Source organism: Heteronotia binoei, chromosome 4 (genome assembly GCF_032191835.1).
Source record: "Heteronotia binoei isolate CCM8104 ecotype False Entrance Well chromosome 4, APGP_CSIRO_Hbin_v1, whole genome shotgun sequence".
Lineage (NCBI taxonomy): Eukaryota > Metazoa > Chordata > Lepidosauria > Squamata > Gekkonidae > Heteronotia > Heteronotia binoei.
In genome coordinates this window covers 102,993,387-103,017,679 of record NC_083226.1, presented here as the reverse complement: position 1 = coordinate 103,017,679, position 24,293 = coordinate 102,993,387, and the positions used below count along the sequence as shown (strand labels likewise).

At 43.6% G+C, this 24,293-nt stretch overlaps 1 protein-coding gene across 7 annotated transcripts in view; it reads right to left on the bottom strand.

The window, feature by feature from the left end:
- MCC (MCC regulator of WNT signaling pathway) overlaps positions 1-24,293 on the bottom strand; it is a 354,991-nt gene that overhangs the window by 111,694 nt on the left and 219,004 nt on the right. For all 7 annotated transcript variants that reach the window (XM_060235592.1, XM_060235594.1, XM_060235593.1 and 4 more), the window contains one exon: positions 12,492-12,634. In XM_060235592.1, coding sequence (XP_060091575.1) covers positions 12,492-12,634 — 143 coding nt within the window. The remainder of the gene's footprint in view (positions 1-12,491; positions 12,635-24,293) is intronic.

The following is a 24,293-nucleotide window of genomic DNA, read 5'->3' as shown; positions in this document are numbered from 1 at the left end:
GAGACCCCTTCAGCCCCCCCTCCAAAAAAACCTCTCTCAGTGCCCAAACCACCTGCCGGAAGCTGTGACAACAGCATGTGAGAAGCAAATTAATATGGTGCAGTATCAACTCAAACCAAGGGAGGGTGGGAAGGGAAGCTGGAGCCAGCTGTGAATGGGCCTTGACAGATAGGGGAGGGGTGGACTGGAGTGAAGACTCCACTCTACGTCTTCCTGGAGGCTCTGCCCCCTGGCCAGTTCCAAGTGCCTGATCGGCTGAACTGGACTGCTGCTGGAGCCAGCACAACCAACTCATTGCCACCTACACTGAGATGAAAAACGGGAAAAAAACCCTTCTCTTTGCTTGCTCCCTGCCCTGTGGCCACAAAAGCAACCCTATGAAAAACATGCCAACAAATCCTACATAGTACTACACAGATGGTACTACATAGTACCACATGTACTACTAGGGTGACCATAATGTCTGAAGGCCAGCCAGGGACACCATGGGGGGGAAGGGGGGAGGCAGGGGTGTGCGCCGCCGGAAACAGGAAGTGACGTCACTTCCGGTAATGTCATGCCACCGCCGGAAACAGGAAGTGACACCACTTCCTGTGACATCATTTCCCAGCGTCACCTGCCGGAAACAGGAAGTGACATCACTTCCTGTGACATCACTTCCCCCAAATGACATCATTTCCCCCAAATGCCACTTCCGGGTTCCTGCCGGAAACAGGAAGTGACTTCACAGCACTTCCTGTGACGTCCCCAAAAATCCCCCAAATATCACCGCCGGAAACAATTTTGTTCTCAAATCCTGTATATACTTCATCAGCATATGGGATAAGGCACTTTCTCAACTGTGCTGCATAATGCAGCCTATTTATTTTGTCCTGTTTGCTTTGTTGGCTCTATCTGCGCCACCTTCATTACTTTCGGGGTGTGGATCCCCCAGTGGGGTGGTCTCCCGACTCCCTCCGCCGGCTGTTTCTGATAGCCCTGCGCCCCCTCTTTCATTTGATATGTGTCCCGTGCGGGTGCTACCCTCCCGCCGGGAGATGCCGCAAAATGAGCCCACTTGAGGCTTATGGCGGCAGGGCTCGGGGGAAGCGAGCTAGACTGCTGTTCTTTTGAGGGGTTATAGAGTGTTTCGAGCTCGTCCCTGTGGCATCGGTCCCATCGTTGTAGGGCCCAGGGGGCCGGCGCAGCGGCCCGCTGAAGCAGCCTGTCGGTCACTTCCGGGTTCCTGTCCTGCATCTCGACCTGTGTTATTAGTGACAGGCTGCTTCGGCGGGCCGCTGCGCCGGCCCCCTGGGTCCCACAATGATGGGACCGATGCCACAGGGACGGGCTCAAAACACTCTATAATCCCTCAAAAGAACAGCAGTCTAGCTCGCTTCCCCCGAGCCCTGCCGCCATAAGCCTCAAGGGGGCTCATTTTGCGGCATCTCCCGGCGGGAGGGTGGCACCCGCACGGGACACATATCAAATGAAAGAGGGGGCGCAGGGCTATCAGAAACAGCCGGCGGAGGGAGTCGGGAGACCACCCCACTGGGGGATCCACACCCTGAAAGTGATGAAGGTGGCGCAGATAGAGCCAACAGAGCAAACAGGACAAAATAAATAGGCTGCATTATGCAGCACAGTTGAGAAAGTGCCTTATCCCATATACTGATGAAGTAAATACAGGATCTGAGAACAAAATTGCACCAGAAGACACAAACACAAAGCTCCCTTACACTGAATCAGTGCTTGGGTCCACCAAAGTGAGTATTGTCCACTCCAGTCACAAACACAAAGCTCCCTTACACTGAATCAGTGCTTGGGTCCACCAAAGTCAGTATTGTCACATAAGAACATAAGAGAAGCCATGTTGGATCAGGCCAATGGCCCATCCAGTCCAACACTCTGCGTCACATAAGAACATAACAGAAGCCCTGTTGGATCAGGCCAGTGGCCCATCCAATCCAACACTCTGCGTCACATAAGAACATAAGAGAAGCCCTGTTGGATCAGGCCAGTGGCCCATCCAGTCCAACACTCTGCGTCACATAAGAACATAAGAGAAGCCCTGTTGGATCAGGCCAGTGGCCCATCCAGTCCAACACTCTGCGTCACATAAGAACATAAGAGAAGCCCTGTTGGATCAGGCCAGTGGCCCATCCAGTCCAACACTCTGCGTCACATAAGAACATAAGAGAAGCCCTGTTGGATCAGGCCAGTGGCCCATCCAGTCCAACACTCTGCGTCACATAAGAACATAAGAGAAGCCCTGTTGGATCAGGCCAGTGGCCCATCCAGTCCAACACTCTGTGTCACATAAGAACATAAGAGAAGCCCTGTTGGATCAGGCCAGTGGCCCATCCAGTCCAACACTCTGTGTCACATAAGAACATAAGAGAAGCCCTGTTGGATCAGGCCAGTGGCCCATTCAATCCAACACTCTGTGTCACATAAGAACATAAGGAGGGAAGGAAGGAAGGAAGGAAGGAAGGAAGGAAGGAAGGAAGGAAGGAAGGAAGGAAGGAAGGAAGGAAGGAAGGAAGGAAGGAAGGAAGGAAGGAGGGAGGGAGGGAAGGGAGGGAAGGAAGGAAGAAAGGAAGGGAGGAGGGAGGGAAGGGAAGAAGGAAGGAAGGGAGGGAGGAAGGAAGGGAGGGAGGGAGGGAGGGAAGGGAGGAGGGAGGGAGGGAAGGGAGGGAAGGAAGGAAGAAAGGAAGGAAGGGAGGAGGGAGGGAAGGAAGAAAGGAAGGGAGGAGGGAAGGAAGGAAGGGAGGAGGGAGGGAGGGAGGGAGGGAAGGAAGGAAGGAAGGAAGAAAGGAAGGAAGGGGGGAGGGAAGGAAGACCGCCCCCTCCCGCCAGCCCCCCCCGCTTTCGGCCCCCACCCTCCCTGCTTACCTTCTTCCAGGGCGGCCTCTCCTCCTGGCGGCTGGTGCTGCTGGCGAGGCTGGCGGCGGCTGCGGAGGCCGGGGAGGGCCTCCGCTGGTCTCTGGAGGACCTCCAGCGACCAGCGCCGGCCTCTCCGCGGCCTCCGCGGGTCGGCGCTGGTCGCTGGAGGCCCTCCAGAGTCTCTGGAAGGCCTTCCGGACCAGCACCGGCTGCTGCACGGCCTCTCCGTGGCCTCCGCTGGTCGCTGGAGGCCCTCCAGAGTCTCTGGAGGGCCTCCAGCGACCAGCGGAGGCCGTGGAGAGGCCTTTGCTGGTCGGCGCTGGTCCCGGAAGGCCCTCCAGAGTCTCTGGAAGGCCTTCCGGGACCAGCGCCGGCTGCTCCGCGGCCTCCGCTGGTCGCTGGAGACCCTCCAGAGTCTCTGGAGGGCCCCCAGCGACCAGCAGAGGCCGCGGAGAGGCCTTCGCTGGTCGGCGCTGGTCCCGGAAGGCCCTCCAGAGTCTCTGGAAGGCCTTCCGGGACCAGCGCCGGCTGCTCCGCGGCCTCTCCGCGGCCTCCGCTGATCACTGGAGACCCTCCAGAGTCTCTGGAGGATCTCCAGCGACCAGCGGAGGCCGCGGAGAGGCCTCCGCCACCGCCGCCGGGCCCCGCGCGCGGGCGGGGAAGGCGGCGAGTGAGGGAGGGAGCATCCCTGCGCGTGTGCAGGGGCCCTGCACACGCGCAGGGACGCTCCCTCCCTCACTCGCCGCCTTCCCCGCCGGCGCCCGCGGCCCACCGCCTCCGGGGCTGGCTAAACCGGGACCTCTAAATGGTCCCGGTATAGCCAGCCCGGGAGGCAGGAATAGGGGGCCAGAACCGGGACATTCCCGGGCGCCCGGGACGGTCTGGCCACCCTATGTACTACGTAACAGGGAGAGCAATGCGCACGGCTAAAGACTCGGACACCTCGTCCCCACTCTCCCTAAGAAAACAAAGTTACAAGCTTTAAAAGAATGTAATTAAAGGCGAGAGACACTGAAACCAACTGTGAGACGTCTGGCATAATAAGAAGCAAAGTGAGAAGAAAAGTGAGTTTAAATAATAACAATATCAAAGGAAAGGAAGGGAGGCTTGGGGAAGTTGAGATAATATGGCGGTCACTGTGAAAAGCCTCTTGGAACAATTAGCACAGTTCCAGTCCTTAATGCTTGAATCTCAAGCTAAAATACATACTTCGTTGACTGACTTAACTACAGAGATGAAGAATTTAGGCACAGAAATTAAAACAGTAGCTGGCATAGCGGCAGAAGCAAAGGCTCTCGCATAGCAAAATAAAGAGGAAATTGACCTATTGAAAAAACAATACATAGACCTTTCAGACCGAAACAGGAGAAGGAACATTATCTTCTTTGGTATCTCAGAAGAAGTTAAGACATGTGATTTAGAGCAAACACTAGCGGAACTGTTATTAGAGCAGGGGATGGAAATAGGACTGGAAAAGATAGAACGTGCACATAGACTTCAAATAAGAAGGAGGGGGGGAGCCTCGCCCAGTAATAATTAAGCTAGTGAGAGAGAAACTGCAGCAGAGGATCTTCAAAACACTTTAAAAAGTTAAAGAATTAATCTTTAAAGGCAGAAAAGTCTATGTGAAAGATTTTTGTAAAGAAACATTATACCAAAGGACACAAAAGAAACCCTTTGCACAGAAAATCAAAGTGGTATTAAATTTAGCTGGGCATATCCAGTGTCCTTAGTTATTTATCAAGATGGAAGGAGACTTTGTGCACGGCACCCTGAAGAGGCACGGGAGTTAATAGAGACATTGGGAGCAGATGGGAGGAACAATGAATTAACGCCAATGGAGGGACCTCATCAACTTCAGCCACAGGAGCTGGACTCAGAAGAAGGACCATCCACCCGCTTGGATAAGAGGCCGAGACTGTCTCAAGACTGAGATATATTAAGGGAAGTATGCAAATGGAAACAATACGGTTAAATAAGTAGTAATACAACCTGGGAGGGGGGGAGTGCGCTTGCTCAAAGGTGTAGAGAAGGGATGAATGTTCATCCTTTGCCTAGGGCTCTACACAAAGGGCGGGTAGAGATGGGGAAGGGTAGGGGAGGTATTTGGGAACAGGAAGGGGTACAAAAATAAACTAAACATCCGGTCAGGGGAACAAAAGATTGGTAGTTTTAGATTTAAATATGGATAAAACATTAAGGGTGCTGACACTGAATGTCAATGGCTTAGGATCAGATTTAAAGAGGTACAAACTCTCTAGATTCCTTAAACAACAAAATATAGACATAGCTTGGCTCCAGGAAACTCATAAATCTAAAAGAGATAAAAGACCCTTGATTAGAGACCTAAACTGGGAGATTTTGACAGAGGCACGGGGATCAAATAAAGCAAGGGGTGGCGGCGATCCTAATTCATAAAAGAAATGATATAAGAACAATAGATGTGATAAGAGATGCTGAAGGAAGATTTGTCATGGTTAAGTGTTTGGTTGAAAACAGGATAACAACATTGATAAATATATACGCCCCAAATACAGGACAGAAAACTTATTTATTAAAAGTTCTTTAAAAAGCTAGTAAATTTATCGAAGGAGAGGTGATATTAGCAGGAGACTTCAATAAGGATGTTAATAAAGATAAAATAATAAATTGGAGACAATGGAACTTAATTGAAGTATACAAAGCCCTTAATTTGGTGCCTGAGCCCACATACTTCTCAGGGAGATATAAAACATCTTCATGTTTAGACTATGTATTAATTAATAGAACATGCAATTGGGAAATTAAAAAAGTCACTACCCACCCAATATGCCCCGATAAGTGTAGAATTTAAAATAACACACAAGCAAACCAAGAGAACATGGAGATACAATAATATGGTTATGGCCAAGGATAAGGATAAAAGACAAATTATGGAACAAATGAAGCTATACTTTCAAGAGAATAGGAGTACAGTGGGAATAAATGTCTTATGGGACGCAGCTAAAGCAGTGGTCAGAGGACAATGTATTATGAAAGAGAAGGAGATAAAGAAAAAATGGTATGTAGACAGAGAAGAGAGACTTCAAGAACTAGGTAAAATGCAAAAAGATCAAGCACAGAAGTTTTGTCCCATCAGACACAAGTTAATTAGGGACTTACAGAAAAAGTTAAGATGATCTGGATTCTATGGCGTTATGGAGGAAACAGGTAATGGTAAAAAAATGAATATCAGAGAAATACTCTTAATTCAGCTAAGAGACTGGCAAATTTTTAAAAAAATAAAAAGCAAGGCAAAGAGTGAGAAGTATTAGGGTAAATAAAAAGGTAACACAAAATTTAGAGGAAATAAAAGGAGCATTTGAGAGCTCTTATAAAGATTTATATGGCGAAAAAGGAGTGAGGGACTTTGAAGAAGAGACAGGAATAAGGTTGACAGATACAAAACAGAGAGGATTAGAGGATAATATAACAAGTCAAGAGATTGAAAGAGTGATAGACGGTTTAAAGATAGGGAAATCTCCCAGACTGGATGGATTTTCAGCTGAATTTTACAAGGAAACGAGAGAAATATTAGTACCGGAATTACAAGAAGTATTTAACAATATACTTAAAGGGGGCATAGCTCCAGACACATGGAGAAAGGCAGAAATCACAGTGATTCTAAAACCTAAAAAGGACCCCCAAGAGGTAGGATCATATAGACCGATTAGCCTACTGAATCAGGATTATAAAATTTTTGCTAAAGTAATGGCTAATAGGTTTAAAAATATTATACAAAAAGTTATAAATGAAGATCAATTTGGTTTTATAGAAGGCAGGACTATTGCACACTCAGTGCGAAATGTAATCAACGTTTTGAGTCATAACCAGGCCGGGAAACTGGCATTATTGAAGTTAGATGTTTATAAAGCTTTTGATACATTGTCACATCAATTTTTATGGACAGTTATGGATAAATACGGGATAAGCCAATCAATAATACCCGGTATTTAAGGCGATATATAGAGAAGGATTAAAAATTAATATGGCAAAATCAGAAATAATGTATATTAATGTAAAAAAAGAGGAAAGGAAAGAGATTCACGAACGGACAGGGATAGGACGAGGGGTCAAGAAAATTAGATACTTAGAAATAGATATAGTTAAAAATGTTAAAAAGTTGGTAGAAAAGAATTATAACAGGATATGGAGCACAATATTAAAAGAAATGAAGAGGTGGGGCAAGAAGATACTAAATATAACCGTTAAGATTAATGTAGCGAAAATGTTTTGGATTTCAAAATTATTATATTTATTTCAAACGATACCTTTAGAAATTAAAAAACAAAAACTTGATAGCTGGAATGCGAAAATAAAAGAATGGATATTTGGTAGCAAAAAAAGTAGAGTTTCAAGGCATTTTATGTACGTGCATAAAACAAACATGGGTTGGGAGGCCCCAGATCTGAGGAGTTATTATGAGGCATTTCAATTAAAAGCACTGATGGAAATAGGAGAGGAAAGAGAGTGGAAGTGGGTAAGAGTAGAGAATGAGGCAAACAATGGAATAGGAAAATTAGGGGTTTTTACAGGATTTAAGATTAAAGTCAACATATTAGAAACAGGACCGAGGAAAACAGCTTTGATGATTTGGAGAAAATGGCAATTAAAATGGTTAAAGGGACATCTAAACAAACCCCATTAGAGGCTTTAGATGAGAAGAGTGAGGATAAGAGATGGTGGAGCTTACTCAGGCAAAAAGGGTATAGTAGGGTACAAGACATGTTATGTGGGTGGACACTCAAACCATTGCAAATGTTATATGATGAAATAGGTAGGAAATATTGGTTGAAAATAATAGGGTTATATAATAGAATTAGGAAGACAATAGAAGATAGAATGGTGACTGAAGGAGAACCAATGGAGGAGCTGTTGAAAGGGATGATAAAAACAAAGAAGGGGATGGTAGGAAGGATATATAAGAAAATGACGACGGACAGGGAGGAGAAAAAATTTAGTTAAAAAAATGGAGTGTAGAAACTAATTTAGCAGATAAAACATTTGACAATCTCAAGAAAGGTATACATGAGCTTAAAATGCATAAATTTAGAGAACTGGAGTTAAAAAAATTTATAAAATGGTATAGAATGCCAGCAACGTTAGCCAATATGTTCCCAGGTCTGAATTCAAATTGTTGGCATTGTAGAAAGAAAAAAGGATGGTACTTCCACATGTGGTGGGAATGCTTAGAAGTCAAAACTTTTTGGGAGAAGGTAATAGATCACATTTATAAGTTTTTTGCTATAAGACCAAAGATAGATCTAGACTTAATGTTCGGGAGCATATTAAATAAACACGGAGTTAAAATAGATGATCTAGACTTATTTAAAGCAATGGTTTTAGCTAGTAAGGCAGTAATAGCCTTTGGCTGGCAGGATAAAACTAAATGGACGGAACAAAACTGGCATAATTATTTATTTGAATATATTCAGTCAGATATCATAGCTATAATTAATCAAGACGAGCAATGGGAGTCAAAAACAAGAAGGATAAAGGAGAAATGGTACTCATATTTGAAGTGGTCGCTAGAGGGTCAACGGCGGGACATTCGTTGGAAGCTCCTTAATTTGTGCCCCTGGCTAAAAAGATGAGTATCCAAGGGAGGGAGGGAGGGATCGGGGAAGAAATATAGAGTGATGACTGTAATGGAAGATAGAAATCCTAGGTACTAAAACATCCCCATCTTTATTATTAGGACAGGAAGAGCCCAGCAGTGATAAGAAAAGGAAGAGGAAAGAGGAAAAGGATCGAATAAGGCCTAGAAGAGGAACTAGATTAAAGATTGGGTGTTCTACTTGAAGACGAGAAGGCCTTAATATGGACCGAAATAAGAACATTTAGACTGAAAGGACAAAACAAGAATATTTAGTAAAAGGAGATGGAGGACTAGATGTATACTTTGTATGAGAAGAAGGATAATTTTGATGTAAAGGATCAAAAATAATAAATATATTCAAATATAAAAAATGTACTACGTAACAGCACGGCACCCCCAATTGATCTCAGCAAGGGTAAATTATTTGGGGTCCCAGGCTGGAGGATACATGATGCTTGGACAAAAATTGGACATGAAAGTAATGAATTAATTAATATTAAACACATGAATCCTTTTTACAGAGTTAGATCACTGGTCTGTCAAGGTCACTATCAGCTACTCTGGCAGTGGCTCTCTGGGTAATAGGTCTCTCATTTACTACCTGACCCTTTTAACTGGAGATTCCTGGGACCTTCTGTATGCAAAACAAATGCTACATCACTAAGTTGTAACTACCCCCTATGTAATACTAAGCATATCTACAATCATTTGAGGTTGTTTTTGTTATACTACAAAAAAACTGGCCCACCTTAAAATTAGAGAGGACAACAAATACCCATAGGCCAATTGCATGGTTTGTGTGAGCAGCAAACTGGAGTGTCAGTGAAGTTCCATGTCTCCCTTTCACTCTAAGAGTTTCACAGATACACAGAGAGCAATTCATTCTCCTTACTATTCCTTCCAGGTAGACTCTCCACACTGTCATTCTTCTCTGTCCATGCCAGACTGTGCCTGACTATCACCTTTACATCATCCCTAGCATCCAGATTACCCTGGGTTTTGGCCTGAGTCCAATCTTCATTCAACCTCCAAGCTTTTCTCAGCACTAAGGACACATAATTTCACCAGTTGCCACTGCTACTGCCAACCAGCCTATCTCCCCAGGGCGGGTTCCTAGCCAGACCCTTCCCTCTGTCTTGTCTAGTGGCTCACCATCCTGCCCTGGTCCTGGAGTTGTCTTTCCATGCTCTTCTCCATGCTGCTAATGCCCTTCTTCCTGCTGCTCCATGACAACTCCAGGCTAAGAGGGAGAAGCCTGAGGAGCCTCCTTGCTCCACCATACTTCTGCTTTTCTAAGGAATACTTAGTTTCCTGCTTTTAATTTTCAGATCTTATTGAAGCTAAGAAAGTGTAGTTCCAATCAGTACTAGCATAGAAAACCTCTAGGGAACTCTACACGTACTACCTAGAGTGAGGAGAACTTTAACCATTTATTCCCAAGAGATCATTATTTTGGGACCAAACAAAGATGAGGAGGAAAAAACCCTAATATGCAAGATTCAGAGATACAAAATAAAAATAGCTGCCTTGAGCTTGAGTACATAAGGTGGACTACAATTGTTCTAATTTATTAAATGAATAAATGTGCACATGTAGTGTATTTTTACTTACACATGTAATGTAAGAATTTTAAAAGTTTTATAATATTGTTCTACTATGGATTAAATGTTCTAGCAGTTTCATTGCGTGAGAATGCACAAAGAAAATAAAATACTGAAATCTAAATGGATTTCCTAAACACTTTATTGGAAATCAGGCCTTGCCTGCAGAGCTGGAAAATTCAGTTATATTTTTTGCAGTTTTGATTTTCATTGATCACAGCACACTGCCCTTCCAATGACTGATCCTTAAGTCCATTTCAAATCTACTTCTGTATTCTCCCATATCTGTACACTGGCATGCTAGAAAAAAAATGGGCTGCCCAGATATATGCTGGTTGTCCAGTTCTCTTCAACACAGACCTTTTCTCTTTCACAGTCACAGCATTACTGCATGTTCACATAAAACAATGAGAAAAAGAAAAACAAAGCCAAAAACACACCAAGTAAGAGAGGGCACACATAAGCACACATCTGATTCATGTACATTTTTCATTGCGATTAGTGTACATTTTTCATTGCAAAGTAAAGTAGCAGAGATATTCAATCTTCTCCAAATCAATACAGTTCTGATTGGATATGCATTACGGATGTCTTTAATGCAGACAAGGCTTTTGATAGCTAGACTACTGAAATGGACCAGAGCAGAAAACTCTCCCTGGTTTTTCAACAGAATTAAACCATCCCTTCATGTGTCACTCCAAAGTCTATTTTTCACAAACTGGTAGTATAAGCATAATTCATGTTGTATCAAAAGTTAGCCAATGTTCATAAAAAAAGTTTTGACATATATCTTGCAGGTTAATACTCAATTGCCTGCAGCTGCAGTCCACAGTTTTTTAAAAAACTGTTTTTGTTATAATTCAGACAGATTTTGGAAGCAACTGTTATCATTAGTGAGATGAAACAATTAGGAATGATTATTGGCTTAACCTTTCAACCACTGCAATATCAGCTGCATCAGAAGTACTGGCAGGACACAATGCAACATCTGCAGCTAGATGTGTAGCCATACATAGGGCTATGCCATAGAGAGATACTAAATAAATATATAAGGCTTCTATAAATTATGGAAACATATCTCAGTATAGTTAAAGGGAGGGGTGGCAATTTTAGACTTTGAGAAAGTGGCCTATAAAACAACAATCCCCTTCCTGAATCTCTGTTCACTTTTTGCTGAATTGTTAAAAAAGAACAATTAGTAGAAAACACAAATCACATAAATGTTCCAGTCTCTCAAATCTGGTAACATAATACTGTGAATCTGGAGAATAAAGACCCATTAAAATAATTAGGTAAGCACAGGAATTACTATTACAACACTTTCCCCTCTTGATCATTCCTATTCAAGAGTGAGGTATGGATCACCAATACTTAGTTACACAACCAACTCATGCCATTTCTCAACACCTGGCCTCAATCATGAATGAAACCATCCATGTTGTAATATTTTAAAGGGTGGATATTGGAGATAAGGAGGTAGACTGAATCAACAATGAAGAAAACTTAGCAGAAGCACCAGAGATTTCTTTTTACGAGTAAGCCTCATTGTATAGGCAGTCCTTTAGAACAATCCCACCCTATCCTCTTGGGGCCAAAGCAAATATTTTAACTTCCAAATCATGTCACAGTAGACCATATCTCCTTCAGGCCTTGATGACCTGTCCCAAATTACATAACACAGATCTGACAAACCACTGGTTAATAGACATGGAGATGAACTTAAAACACTGTGACTTAACAATTAATGTTTGCAATATTTCTGACTTGTTTGAAGTTCCCTTCATTTAGACCATGACGATCTTTCTTTTTTTGGAAAGTCACGTGTACCTATTTATATTCTGACAAGAGAATGGGATAATTATCAAGTGTTTTCATCCTAAATAATTTGGATACCTTTAATATACAACTTTGTCATATGCCGAAAGAGGCAAACACACCTGTAATCACTTTACACACTCTCATCAACAAATACCAGTACACAACTAATGCCAGTTTGTCTGAGAAAGAACTGATTCATCCAAGGCATATCAAGTATATCCATGGCTAGAAACAATTTTTATATCATAATTAAAATAAGCAATTTAAGTCTCAGATTACTTCACATACAGTTATCCTGATCTGTAGGCAACAATGACATGAATATCATAGCACAGAAAATATTTGGCTCAGAGAAGAAAATCACCAGAGAAGAGCATAATGCTAGGTGGTGAATGAGGAGCTTTAAGTGGCTAAGAGTTCACTTAGCAGCATATGGGTACAGGAATCAGAGTATATAACTCAAATTTTAAAAAGTAAGGTGGGAGATGTGTATCTAATGTGTTTAGATGAGGGATATAATTTTATTTTACAAAGGCTTTGAATCACTTATGCTGGTATTTGGGTATCAGAGTTCATAGGGATCACTGTACCTGATTGTAATTCCTTGTAGTCGATCAATTTTTTTATTTAACTCTGCAATAATGCTGTGGAGCTCTGTGATTCGTTCTTCATAGCGAAGCGTCGTCCGCTCTTGTACATCTTCATGTTCTCTCATTAGGTGAGACTGTTCACACTAAAAATAGCAGAATAAAGAAGTTCAAAGGAAGAACATGGGCATTACTATTGGCTACATAGAAATTAAATGCAAAGCAGTGCTTCTTATGCTGTGTCAGCTCCCCCCTCATAAAACGTAATTGCAGGGTTTGTCTATGAAATTACAGAAAGACCTAAAACATGGTTTAGCAGGCAAGTTTTCCCAGGATATCTGAATTTCATGTAATTGATGTTCAGAACATGAGAGCATAAACTGTAAGTGATTTTGCTTTTTGTACTGACTTTGTGCTTTATTGTTGGTGAAAATGGCAAAACAATCTCCAAAATGCAGTCTGCTCATTCAGCAGTCTCGCACTGCCTTCATTACGAGGCTATTTTATTTAGCTATTTATACCCTCCTATTCTCCCCAATGGAGACCCAAAGTAGCATACAAATTGTTCTGCCCCCCCCCCTCATTTTATTCTAACCACCCTGTAAAGTAGGTTAGGCTGTCAGTGAATGACTGGCTTGAGCTCATCTAATGAGCTTTCATGGCATAGTGAGGACTTCAGCCAGGACTTTCCAGATCTTAGTCCAACACTCTAATTACTTCACCATGCTAGCTTCAATGCAGATTTCAATATGTAATCCCAACAAAGAAAATAATAGCACCTTCAATCTAACATAATCTGATCTCATCTATATTTCAGGATAATTTCAAGTAATCCTAAAACCCAATCTGTTTAAATCAAACCATTTTATTAAGGCAGCAGTTTGGCAACCATCATGAAAGCCGGACCAACCTAGCCCAGCATTCTCACAGTTATAGTAGCTAGAGCAGTAATCATCTTCAGGTGTCAATTTGTCCAAATACCTAAAAAGAGAGACTGTGAACCAATAAGTGGGTGTTGCCTTAAACTTGATAACACAAGCTCTGCAGATGTAGGATCCATTTGTTTTCGTACTGTCTCTCACTGAGCTACCTTTTCCATTATAAAGCGCTTTCATAAAGGTTTCCTAAACAGTCTCATCTATAAATAAAGCAAATGTTCCCTGAACTAGAATAGAAGGACATCAGTGCTTCAGAATCCGATCAGAGGAACTTCCTAGCCAGGAAGTCTGCAAAAATTGCACAACCAATAAATCTAACAAACTCCAGGACTGGATCTGCCGCATATGCTGCTGCCACAGAGGTTTTGCTGATGCCTCATCTGATCTTTTTACTGTCCTGAAACTGAACTCTAAGACAGGCTCTGAAGTCAATGATGCTCTTCTTTTCCCCTTGCACATTTAACAGGCTAGCACAGGAAGGGAAGTTTTAATGGGTGGAAGGAATAGCCCTTTTCTCTGTAGGCAAGCTAGATCAGGGCAGACTGCACCTGAAATTTATGTACAAGAGATTCTTGGAGATCTATAATATCTATCTTGTCTAAGATGGGCCAGCAGCACATCTGAGGAATGTATCATGCTTCCTTTTCAGATAATCTTTTGTCTTCTTTCATAACTTCCACATAAAAATGTTTTGCAGTACTTCTTTTTATATGCCATTTCCTACGATACATTCTGGTGGACACCAGATCTATTTTTCTCAAAGCCCTGTCATCATCAAATCTCCAGTTCTGAAACATTTTCCACCTTGTAACTAAAATTATATTTCAGATGGGTTTGAGTGTAACAATTATTTTCCAACAATAAATAAAAACTCTACCAAATTTCATCTCTCTAAGCTGTGCACTGAAGAAATGAATCTGCTCATCTTGACTGAAGATAAATGGATTGGTATTAATGGATTTTAGCCATCTTGCACTCTCTCAAATCAACAAACAGCCCACATTTTTCAAAATAAACATTTTCTATTGAAAGACACATACAGCAAATACAACAGGCTAAAAATGAGTGAGGACATCAAATGCTGGAAAAGGGAGTGAGCTCTGACACAAAATTTATGCATTTTCCTTCTTAGGTCAATCCTGAATCCAGGCTGCTTGAAGTCCAGATAGAATTAAAACAGAAACAAACATTATTGAACCAAGAAAGACAGGTGGCCCAGGGTCACATAGCAAGCTTTATAGCAGAGAGATAATCTGAACTTGAATCTCTCAACTCTAGTCCAACACTTTAACCATTATGCCTACTATCATATATATTCATACAGTAGCAACAGATAATATGCAAATTTTCCCTTATAAATTAAGGTCTCTTGATCACCATGATGCACCCTCAGGATTAACTGTAAATGACACCGTTTGGCAGTTATGAAACTGGCAACGGTGACACCTAAACAAGAAAAATGCTTGCAAATGTACAGCGACTGCTGGTAGCTGGGAAGAGGGCAGGACACTATTTCTAATCAAGAACAATGCAAACACTTTGAGGTTGAGGGTACAGAGATATAACTTCCATCATGTTAAAATCCAAACTTTATGATATTTTAAGCCTGTTTTCCTACACAAAAAAGAAGTACCTGGAAAAACTCAGAGCAGTAAAATTATGAATCAAGAAACACAGTAAGAAGAACTATGTCAGGCGCAGTAAGAGGAACTATGTCACACGCATAATTTTACAACCCAGATATGTGGCAATAATTCACTGGCCCAGGTATCTAAATGAGGTAGCAGTCAAATTTTGGCAATGAATGCTAGACAAGAAGTCTGGATACTGCAAGTCATTAACTGATTCAACACACCCAAACTGCACCTGGAATGCACAGGGTAATTCAAACTACATCGGGAAGGAAGGTGTACAGAATTCATTTACTGCTATATTAAGCATATCCATCTATGCCTGAGCAATTACCCAGAGTTCCCCCCGAGTGGAGTTGTTTGTCTACAATTGGGCATGATGCTTGAACGTATCAGTGGGTAAAACAGAAGGATTAAGCATCCCGACTAAAACTCTGTCTCTCCATTCAACTATGCAATGGAGATCATGTGCCTTCATTTCCAGGCCACCCGCCAACAAGCAAATCAAAATAATCAATTTGTCACAAAGCCAACTCAACTAGATAATTACATTGAATCATTCTGCAAAAAGTCACTCTATGTAATTTATTCACTTTTGCACCAGATAGACAGCATTCCAATATTCCAGAGCAAGTATTTCTCAATATTATATTTGTGGAAGTCTAAATTATTTATATTATAATGAATTTTAAAAGTCATTGTAACAGTTTCATCATAAATCTTCTGTTTCATCATACTTTAAGAGGCAAAGGCATGCCTCCAACCTCAGGCTGAAGGAAGTTCTTCCAGCCTAAGGAGACTTCCTCCATCTTAAGTGATTTATCTTCCAACAGAAAGGGCAATTAGGTTGAAAGAAGACTCCTTTCATAGAAAGAAGCCTTTAAATTATGATCAGTGGAATGGTAGGATACATTTACTTATTTAAAATATTCCATTTTATCTCCATACACAAAAAAACAAGCTCCAAACAAATAAAACAGCACTCAATGAGATAGCATGCAAGACATAATCAACACAGACAGATCTCCAAAGACAGTTCACCCTCCACCAAATTGTTATATTTCCTGAATGTGGAAAATGAAGACATCCTTTGCATCCATTCGGATGGAGAAGAATTGTTTATACACTACTTTTCTCTACCTTGTCTCAAAAGAGACTTACAATCATATTCCCATCCTCTCTCCACAATCTCCTTTCTCTTGTGAGCTAGGTGGGGCTGAGAGAGTTCTGAGAAAAAATGACTAATCCAAAATCACTCAGCTGCCTACCAAGGAGTGAGGAATCAAACCAAGTTCTCCACTGCTCTTAACCACTACCCACCCTGGCTCACCATGCTGATAAACCATTCCAAAGACTGGGCCTATAACCAAAAAACCCCCCCACCCTATAACTTGACTGTTACTAAATGGGCAGTTCGAAGACAGGTTAAGGAGAAAGCTGACTGAAGAACACAGCTAGCACTCTGGAGTATACTGGGAGATGGGAGTATATTGAGAGATAAGAAGGGTTTTAAAGGTAATAACTAGTACTCTGAATGAGGCCAAGTAGCAAACAGGTATCCCTTGCAGTTGATACAGCCCTGGAATACATGCTCTGAATGAATGACCCTAGACAGGAGTCTCCTTACTCCATTATGTACCAGTTGAGTCTTCAAGGGCAATCCTATGCACAATATGTTACAGTAGTTCAATCTGGAGGCTACAGCAGCATGGATAAAGAAAGCTTAAACCCATTTAAAGCTGGTAAATCAGCACCAAATACTCTGCTGTCCCAACCAGTGTCACCTCCATCTCATCTGGATTAAGCTTTAGTCTGTTTATCCACAACCATCAGACCACAGCCTCAGGACTAGGGATGGGCATGAACCATGAAAATGCAGTTCGGTTCATGGCGTGCACAGTTCACAAACCATGAACTGTCACAAACTTTTTTGTGCTAGATAAACTGGTTTGGTTTGTGAAGTTTCTGATGCAGCAAAATCCCCCTTGCCCCAGGTGCACGCTAGAGATATCAAACTTGCAAGGGAACACCAGCTGACGGCTACCTGCCCTCCAAATCTGGTGAAGATTCAATTTATGGGGTCTGAATTATAGCCCCCCCCCCAAGGTCCCCCATCCTCCATTGTTTCCAATTAACTAAGGTCAAGCCAGAGAATCTCAGTAGAAATTGTGGTGGACTGATGGATAGCACAGAAAAGCAGGTTTTACAATGATGCTGTTTCAGAGAGACTGGGAGATCAGGAGTTAATCTGCCCTGGAGTGGAGGCCTTGTGTGACTGGTTGTTCTTCATGCTCTCTGACTGGCCTCCATCAGTTGAGAACTGTTCTGGAGGGAAAAGGGTCTGTCTTTCTTTCGTCTTTGGGCCTGGAGTGAGCAAGCCAAAAAAAAAAAGGGCTTCTGAAAAAGAAAGGGATAACTAAAGTCAGTGTTCTGATAGGGTTTGTCAGAAAGGTTCTTCTACATAAAAGAGACTCCTTTCCCTTATAGGATTAAAACTACTCTGCCTTGCACTCTGGTGAGCTCACCTTTGATCATTGCCACTGAGGAACGGTGCATGGCAGGCCAGATTTGTTGGCTCATAGTCCTCCATGAGGGGACAGAATACCAATGATCCAGATATATCCATCCATCACTTGGAATCCCAGAGTGACCTACAATCTCCTTCCCAACAAAACAACATTACAAGAAAAAAAAAATCTCCACATGGACTCCGCCTGAAGGTCAGAATGCCACACTGGATCACTAATTGAGTGCTTTCGCCAGAAAGTCCAAACTGATGTGATCAACAAACACCACCACCCACAACAGAATCTCAACCATGCTGAAAGGAAGGCCATAGACAGTCTCAGGAACAATATGGATATTACAATTAAAAAGGCAGACAAAGGAGGAGCTGTTGTCATCATGAACACATCAGACTACATCAAGGAGGCTAAAACGCAGTTCTCAAATACTTCATTTTACAAACCACTAGACTCAGACCCCACACAGGAATATAAAAAAGAACTAAACAAGATTACAAAGGAATTACCACTGAGTATTCAGGAACATATCCTGTCAGACACATCACAGGAACCTCGACCAGGTACTTTTTATGTTCTACCCAAAATACACAAACCAGGCAACCCAGGATGTCCCATTGTGTCAGGGATAGGCACCATCTCTGAGGGGGTATCTGAATATATGGACTCTGTTCTAAGACCCTATGCCACCAGTACTCCCAGTTATGTTCATGATACTATAGATTTTCTGAGGAAAATACAATCTTTGAACAACCTTCCAGAGAAAACTATCTTAGCCACCATGGATGTGGAATCTTTGTATACCAACATCCCACACCAAGATGGATTACAAACTGTAAGTAATGTAATCTCTGAGAGAAACACAGCTGACTTTGCCACCAAACTGTGCCATTTTGTTCTCACCCATAACTACTTCAGATTTGACAATGAACCTTTCCTACAGATCAATGGTACAGCCATGGGCACCCGCATGGCCCCACAATATGCTAACATCTTCATGGCTGACTTGGAGCAACACTTCCTAGACTCCCACCCACTCCTACCTACCTTATAAAGCGTTACACTGATGACATTTTTCTGGTCTGGACACATGGTAAAGAAGCCCTGGATACATTCCACCAGGCATTCAATGACTTTCACCCCGCCATCAACCTGACAATGAAACAGTCTACACAAGAAATACATTTCCTGGACACCACTGTTAAAATACACAATGGATGCATAGACACTACCTTATACTGGAAACGTACTGATCGACAAACATACCTGCATGCCTCCAGCTACCATCCCAAACATACCAAATGATCCATTGTATACAGCAAGGCTCTACGCTACAGCCGCATTTGCTCCAATCCTGCTGACAGAGATTCTCACCTGAGGGATCTACAACAAACCTTTTTGGAACTAAAGTACCCACCTGATGAAGTCAGGAAACAGATTAACAAAGCCAGAATGATCCCCAGAGAAAACCTGTTACAAGACAAACCCAAAAAAGACAGTAGCAGAACACCACTAGTGGTCACACACAACTCTAAACTGAAAACGGTTTAATGCATCTTCAGCAACTTACAACCTCTATTGAATAGTGACAGCTCTCTTTCTAACGTACTGGGGGGTAAACCTTTTCTTGCACACAGACAGCCCCCTAATCTCAAACAACTTCTCACCCACAACAATACAACATCTCATCTGAGCATGGACACTGGTACCAGAGGTTGCAATAAACCCAAGTGCCAACTTTGTTGCCACATACACCCAGACAACACAATCACTGGGCCTAACAACATTAACTACACCATCTCAGGCTCATTCACTTGCTCATCTTCCAACATTATAAATGCCAACAATGCCCTTCAGTTCTCTACATAGAGCATAAGAACAAAAGAGAAGCCATGTTGGATCAGGCCAATGGCCCATCCAGTCCAACACTCTGTGTCACAAAGTGGCAGGCAGGAGGCAGGCAGGCAGGCAGGCAGACAGACAGACAGACAGACAGATAGATATACCGTGGCTAGTGGACCTCTGCTCCATATTTTTATCCAATCCCCTCTTGAAGCTGGCTATGCTTGTAGCCGCCACCACCTCCTATGGCAGTGAATTCCACATGTTAATCACGGTTTGGGTGAAGAAGTACTTCCTTTTATCTGTTTTAACCTGACTGCTCAGCAATTTCTTTGAATGCCTATGAGTTCTTATATTGTGAGAAAGGGAGAAAAGTACTTCTTTCTCTACTTTCTCCATCCTATGCATAATCTTGTAAACCTATGTCACCCTGCAGTCGACGTTTCTCCAAGCTAAAGAGCCCCAAGTGTTTTAACCTTTCTTCATAGGGAAAGTGTTCGAAACCTTTAATCATTCTAGTTGCCCTTTTCTGGACTTTTTCCAATGCTATAATATCCTTTTTGAGGTGCGGTGACCAGAATTGTACACAGTATTCCAAATGAGACCACACCATCGATTTTTACAGGGGCATTATGCTACTGACTGATTTGTTTTCAATTCCCTTCCTAAAAATTCCCAGCATGGCGTTGGCCTTTTTTATTGCAATCGCACACTGTCTTGACATTTTCAGTGAGTTATTTACCATGACCCCAAGATCTCTCTCTTGGTCAGTCTCTGCCAGTTCACAACCCATCAACTTGTATTTGTAGCTGGGATTCTTGGCCCCAATGTGCATTACTTTGCACTTGGCCACATTGAACCTCATCTGCCACATTGACACCCACTCACCCAGCCTCAACAGATCCCTTTGGAGTGCCTCACAATCCTGTCTGGTTCTCACCACCCTGAACAATTTAGTGTCATCTGCAAACTTGGCCACTTCACTGCTTACTCCAAACTCCAAATCACTAATGAACAAGTTAAAGAGCACGGGGCCCAATACTGAGCCCTGCAGCACCCCACTGCTTACCGTCCTCCACTGCAAAGTCTGGCCATTTATACTCACTCTCTGCTTCCTATTAATTAGCTAGTTTTTGATCCACAAGAGGACCTGTCCTTTTACTCCATGACTCTCCAGATTACTATGGAGCCTTTGATGAGGAACTTTATCAAAAGCTTTCTGGAAGTCAAGGTAAACAACATCTATTGGGTCCCCTTTGTCCACATGTTTGATTCCCTTCTAGAAATGCTTTGGGTCGAAATAGTGGGCCCAAAAGGAGATTTAACTTGCAATAAAAAAGGCTAACACCGTGCTGGGAATTATTAGGAAGGGAATTGAAAACAAATCAGCCAGTATCATAATGCCCCTGTTTAAATCGATGGTGCGGTCTCATTTGGAGTACTGTGTGCAGTTCTGGTTGCCGCACCTCAAAAAGGATATTATAGCACTGGAGAAAGTCCAGAAAAGGGCAACTAGAATGATTAAAGGGCTGGAACACTTTCCCTATGAAGAAAGGTTAAAGGGCTGGAACACTTTCCCTATGAAGAAAGGTTGGGGCTCTTTAGTTTGGAGAAACGTCGACTGCAGGGTGACATGATAGAGGTTTACAAGATAATGCATGGGATGGAGAAAGTAGAGAAAGAAATACTTTTCTCCCTTTCTCACAATACAAGAACTCGTGGGCATTCGATGAAATTGCTGAGCAGACACGTTAAAATGGATAAAAGGAAGTACTTCTTCACCCAAAGGGTGATTAACATGTGGAATTCGCTGCCACAGGAGGTGGTGGAGGCTACAAGCATAGCCACCTTCAAGAGGGGGTTAGATAAAAATATGGAGCAGAGGTCCATCAGTGGCTATTAGCCACAGTTTGTGTGTGTGTGTATATATATAATTTTTTTTTGCCACTGTGTGACACAGAGTGTTAGACTGGATGGGCCATTGGCCTGATCTAAGATGGCTTCTCTTATGTTCTTAATTCTCTTACCTCAGTCTTACTGGACTGTATACCCTCTCTGACATACAGAGCCACCCCACCTCCAACACTTCTAGCATTTGTATACAAACATCTATAATTTCCCAGGCAAGTTAGGCCCGCAACCTTCCTCCTGCTGCCTTGAGACTTTGGCAGACAGTCCATACTGTTTGTCACCATCTCAGGGGACAACTCTGATCCATTACCCGGTAGAAAAGTAACAACTAACCCTTCATCTCTTTGAGATGAATCCTCCCAAACCAGAGACATTTCATCTCCTGTTGGCTTTCCCCCAAGATTTAGTTTAAAAACTGCTCTGCCACCTTTTTGATTTTAAGCGCCAACAGCCTGGTTCCATCTGGGAACAAGTGGAGACTGTCTCTTTTGTACAGCTCCCGCTTGTTCCAGAAAGCACCCCAGTGCCTAACAAACTTAAACCCTTCCTCCTTACACCATCGACTCATCCACACATTGAGACTTCTAATTTGTGCCTGTCTCTCCTGCTCTGCAAGTGTAACAGGTAGCGCTTCTGAAAAGGCTACCTTGGACGTTCTGGCCTTAAGTCTCCTGCCTAGCAGCCTAAATTTTACCTTCAGGACCTCACGACTGCATTTCCCCACATTGTTGGTGCCAACATAAACCACAACCACTGGCTTCTCCCCAGTACTGTATATCAGCCTATCTACAACACACATAATGTCCGCTACCTTCGCACCAGGCAGGCAGGTCACCATCCGGTTAGTATGTGGTTTTGCCACCCAGCTGTCTACTTGCCTAAGGATCGAATCACCAACTACCAAGACCCCCCCCCTCCCTACCCAGGGATGGTTTCTTGGAACAAAAGGATACCCACTCACCAACTGAAGAAGAGGTCCCTTCTGAGGGCGCATTCCCCTTATCCTCAGCATGGTGCCCTGTTCTCTCTCGACCCGCATGCTCCCTGGCAGCAACGGGGCTGCCATGTTCAGAGTGGGGCTCATCTAATACGTCCCCGAGAGTCTTCTCTGAGTGCCTAACTGACTGTCTCTGCTTCTCCAGGTCAGTCACCTTGGCCTCAAGGATACGAACTCGTTCCCTGAGGACTAGGAGATCCTTGCATTGAGCACACACCCAAGACTTCTGTCCTGTGGGCAAATAGTCATACATGTGACACTCAGTGCAAAACAATGGAAAGCCCCACTCCCTTGCTGGCATTCTACCTTCATGACAACTTTTTTAAAATATACAGTCCCCTTTTAAATCCTGTTGTGTTTATGTGGCTCTCCTTCTGGAGGGTCTGCTTACCTTATTGGGAACACAAGGAAAATAGGGATCCTGGTTCCTGGTCCTCACACAGCCCCCAGGCTAAGAGCACTCTGAGTGTGGCAGCCTTTCCTGGAGGGGCCTCCTGCTCCCCCTCCGCTCCTCCCTGATTAAATGGGAGGGTGTGGAAATGTTTCCGAAGTGTGGGATGGAAATGACACCCCAGGACTGGAGAAAGTGGAAGGAGAGACAGCCGCTTTCTGGCACTGGACTGGGAGTGGGCCTGGAGGAGTATACTAGAAGCAGGAGCAGCAACAGGGAGTTATGTGAAATGGAAAGATGCTTCCCTTCCCCTCTGCATCACTGTCAGAGACATTTCCAAAGAGTGTTATTAATTACTGATCTTTGGGCAGTATTAACAACTCTCTGTCCTGTGTGGAGAGCCCTGGGAAGAAATCAGGGAAAGGAAGTTCTGAGACCTCTGCTGACACCCTGCTAGTGGCGGGCTCCTGCAGGCTGGCAGGATAGGATTGGTGCTCTGGGATGAAGTGCTGTGGTACAGAGGGTGGGTGGAGGCCTTCTTCCCCCCACAATGAGACTCTTTGCACTCATTTCACCTCATGGTACAGAACGGAAGATTGGAAGCTCTTACCGTGAAGCTTCCTTCTCGGTGGTCCTGGAGTGGGACGGTCTTGAACTGTTGGGAGTAGGCTCCTCCTCCGGAACAGGGTCGTTGATCGCTTGATCCGGCCTGGGGGAGGGGCCGCTCCCTTAGGACCCCTTCAGTCCATAGAACAGCCATGCTCCCCCAATGGCATAAATCTATAAAACAAAACTCTGCATCATAGGAACAAACCACGCAGAGACCATAATGATGCAACTCCATTTTAATACCTGCAACCAGCCGAAGTAACGGCAAACAGCCAGACAACAAACCTTCGCCACCAGTGCCCCAGTACCTCCCGCGACCAATTCACATTGCTATCTGCCTAGAGAAAGGTACCACACCGGGTGGGATGGACCGTCCCACTCCAGGACCACCGAGAAGGAAGCTTCACGGTAAGAGCTTCCAATCTTCCGTTCTCCGGTGGTCCCTGGTAGTGGGACGGTCCTGAACTGTTGGGACATACAAAAGCAATATGTACCCTGGGCGGGAACCTGTACCTTCAATGTATGACTTGCTGTAACACCCTGCGACCAAAGGCCGCCTCCGCCAATGCCCACCTATCCACCTTATAATGCCTGGTGAACGAATGGACAGAACTCCAGGTAGCTGCCCTACAGATGCCTTCTAGAGATGAGAAGGACTTGTATACTGCAGAAGTAGCCGCCCCCCGTAAGGAGTGCGCCGTGACACCTCCTGGAGGCTCCAACCCTGATGCTGCATAAGCAGAAGAAATACAGTGCCCCAACCACCTGCTCAGAGTTGAGGGAGAAACTGGTTTCCCCAACGAGGGGGAGGAAAAAGAAACAAACAAGGACTCCGACCTCCTAAAGTCCTTGGTTCTATTTATATAAAAACTCAAGGCACGTCTCACGTCTAGTCGGTGCCATTCCTCTTCCCTCTCGTGCTTGGGATTAGGACAGAATGAGGGTAAAACCACATCCTGAGATC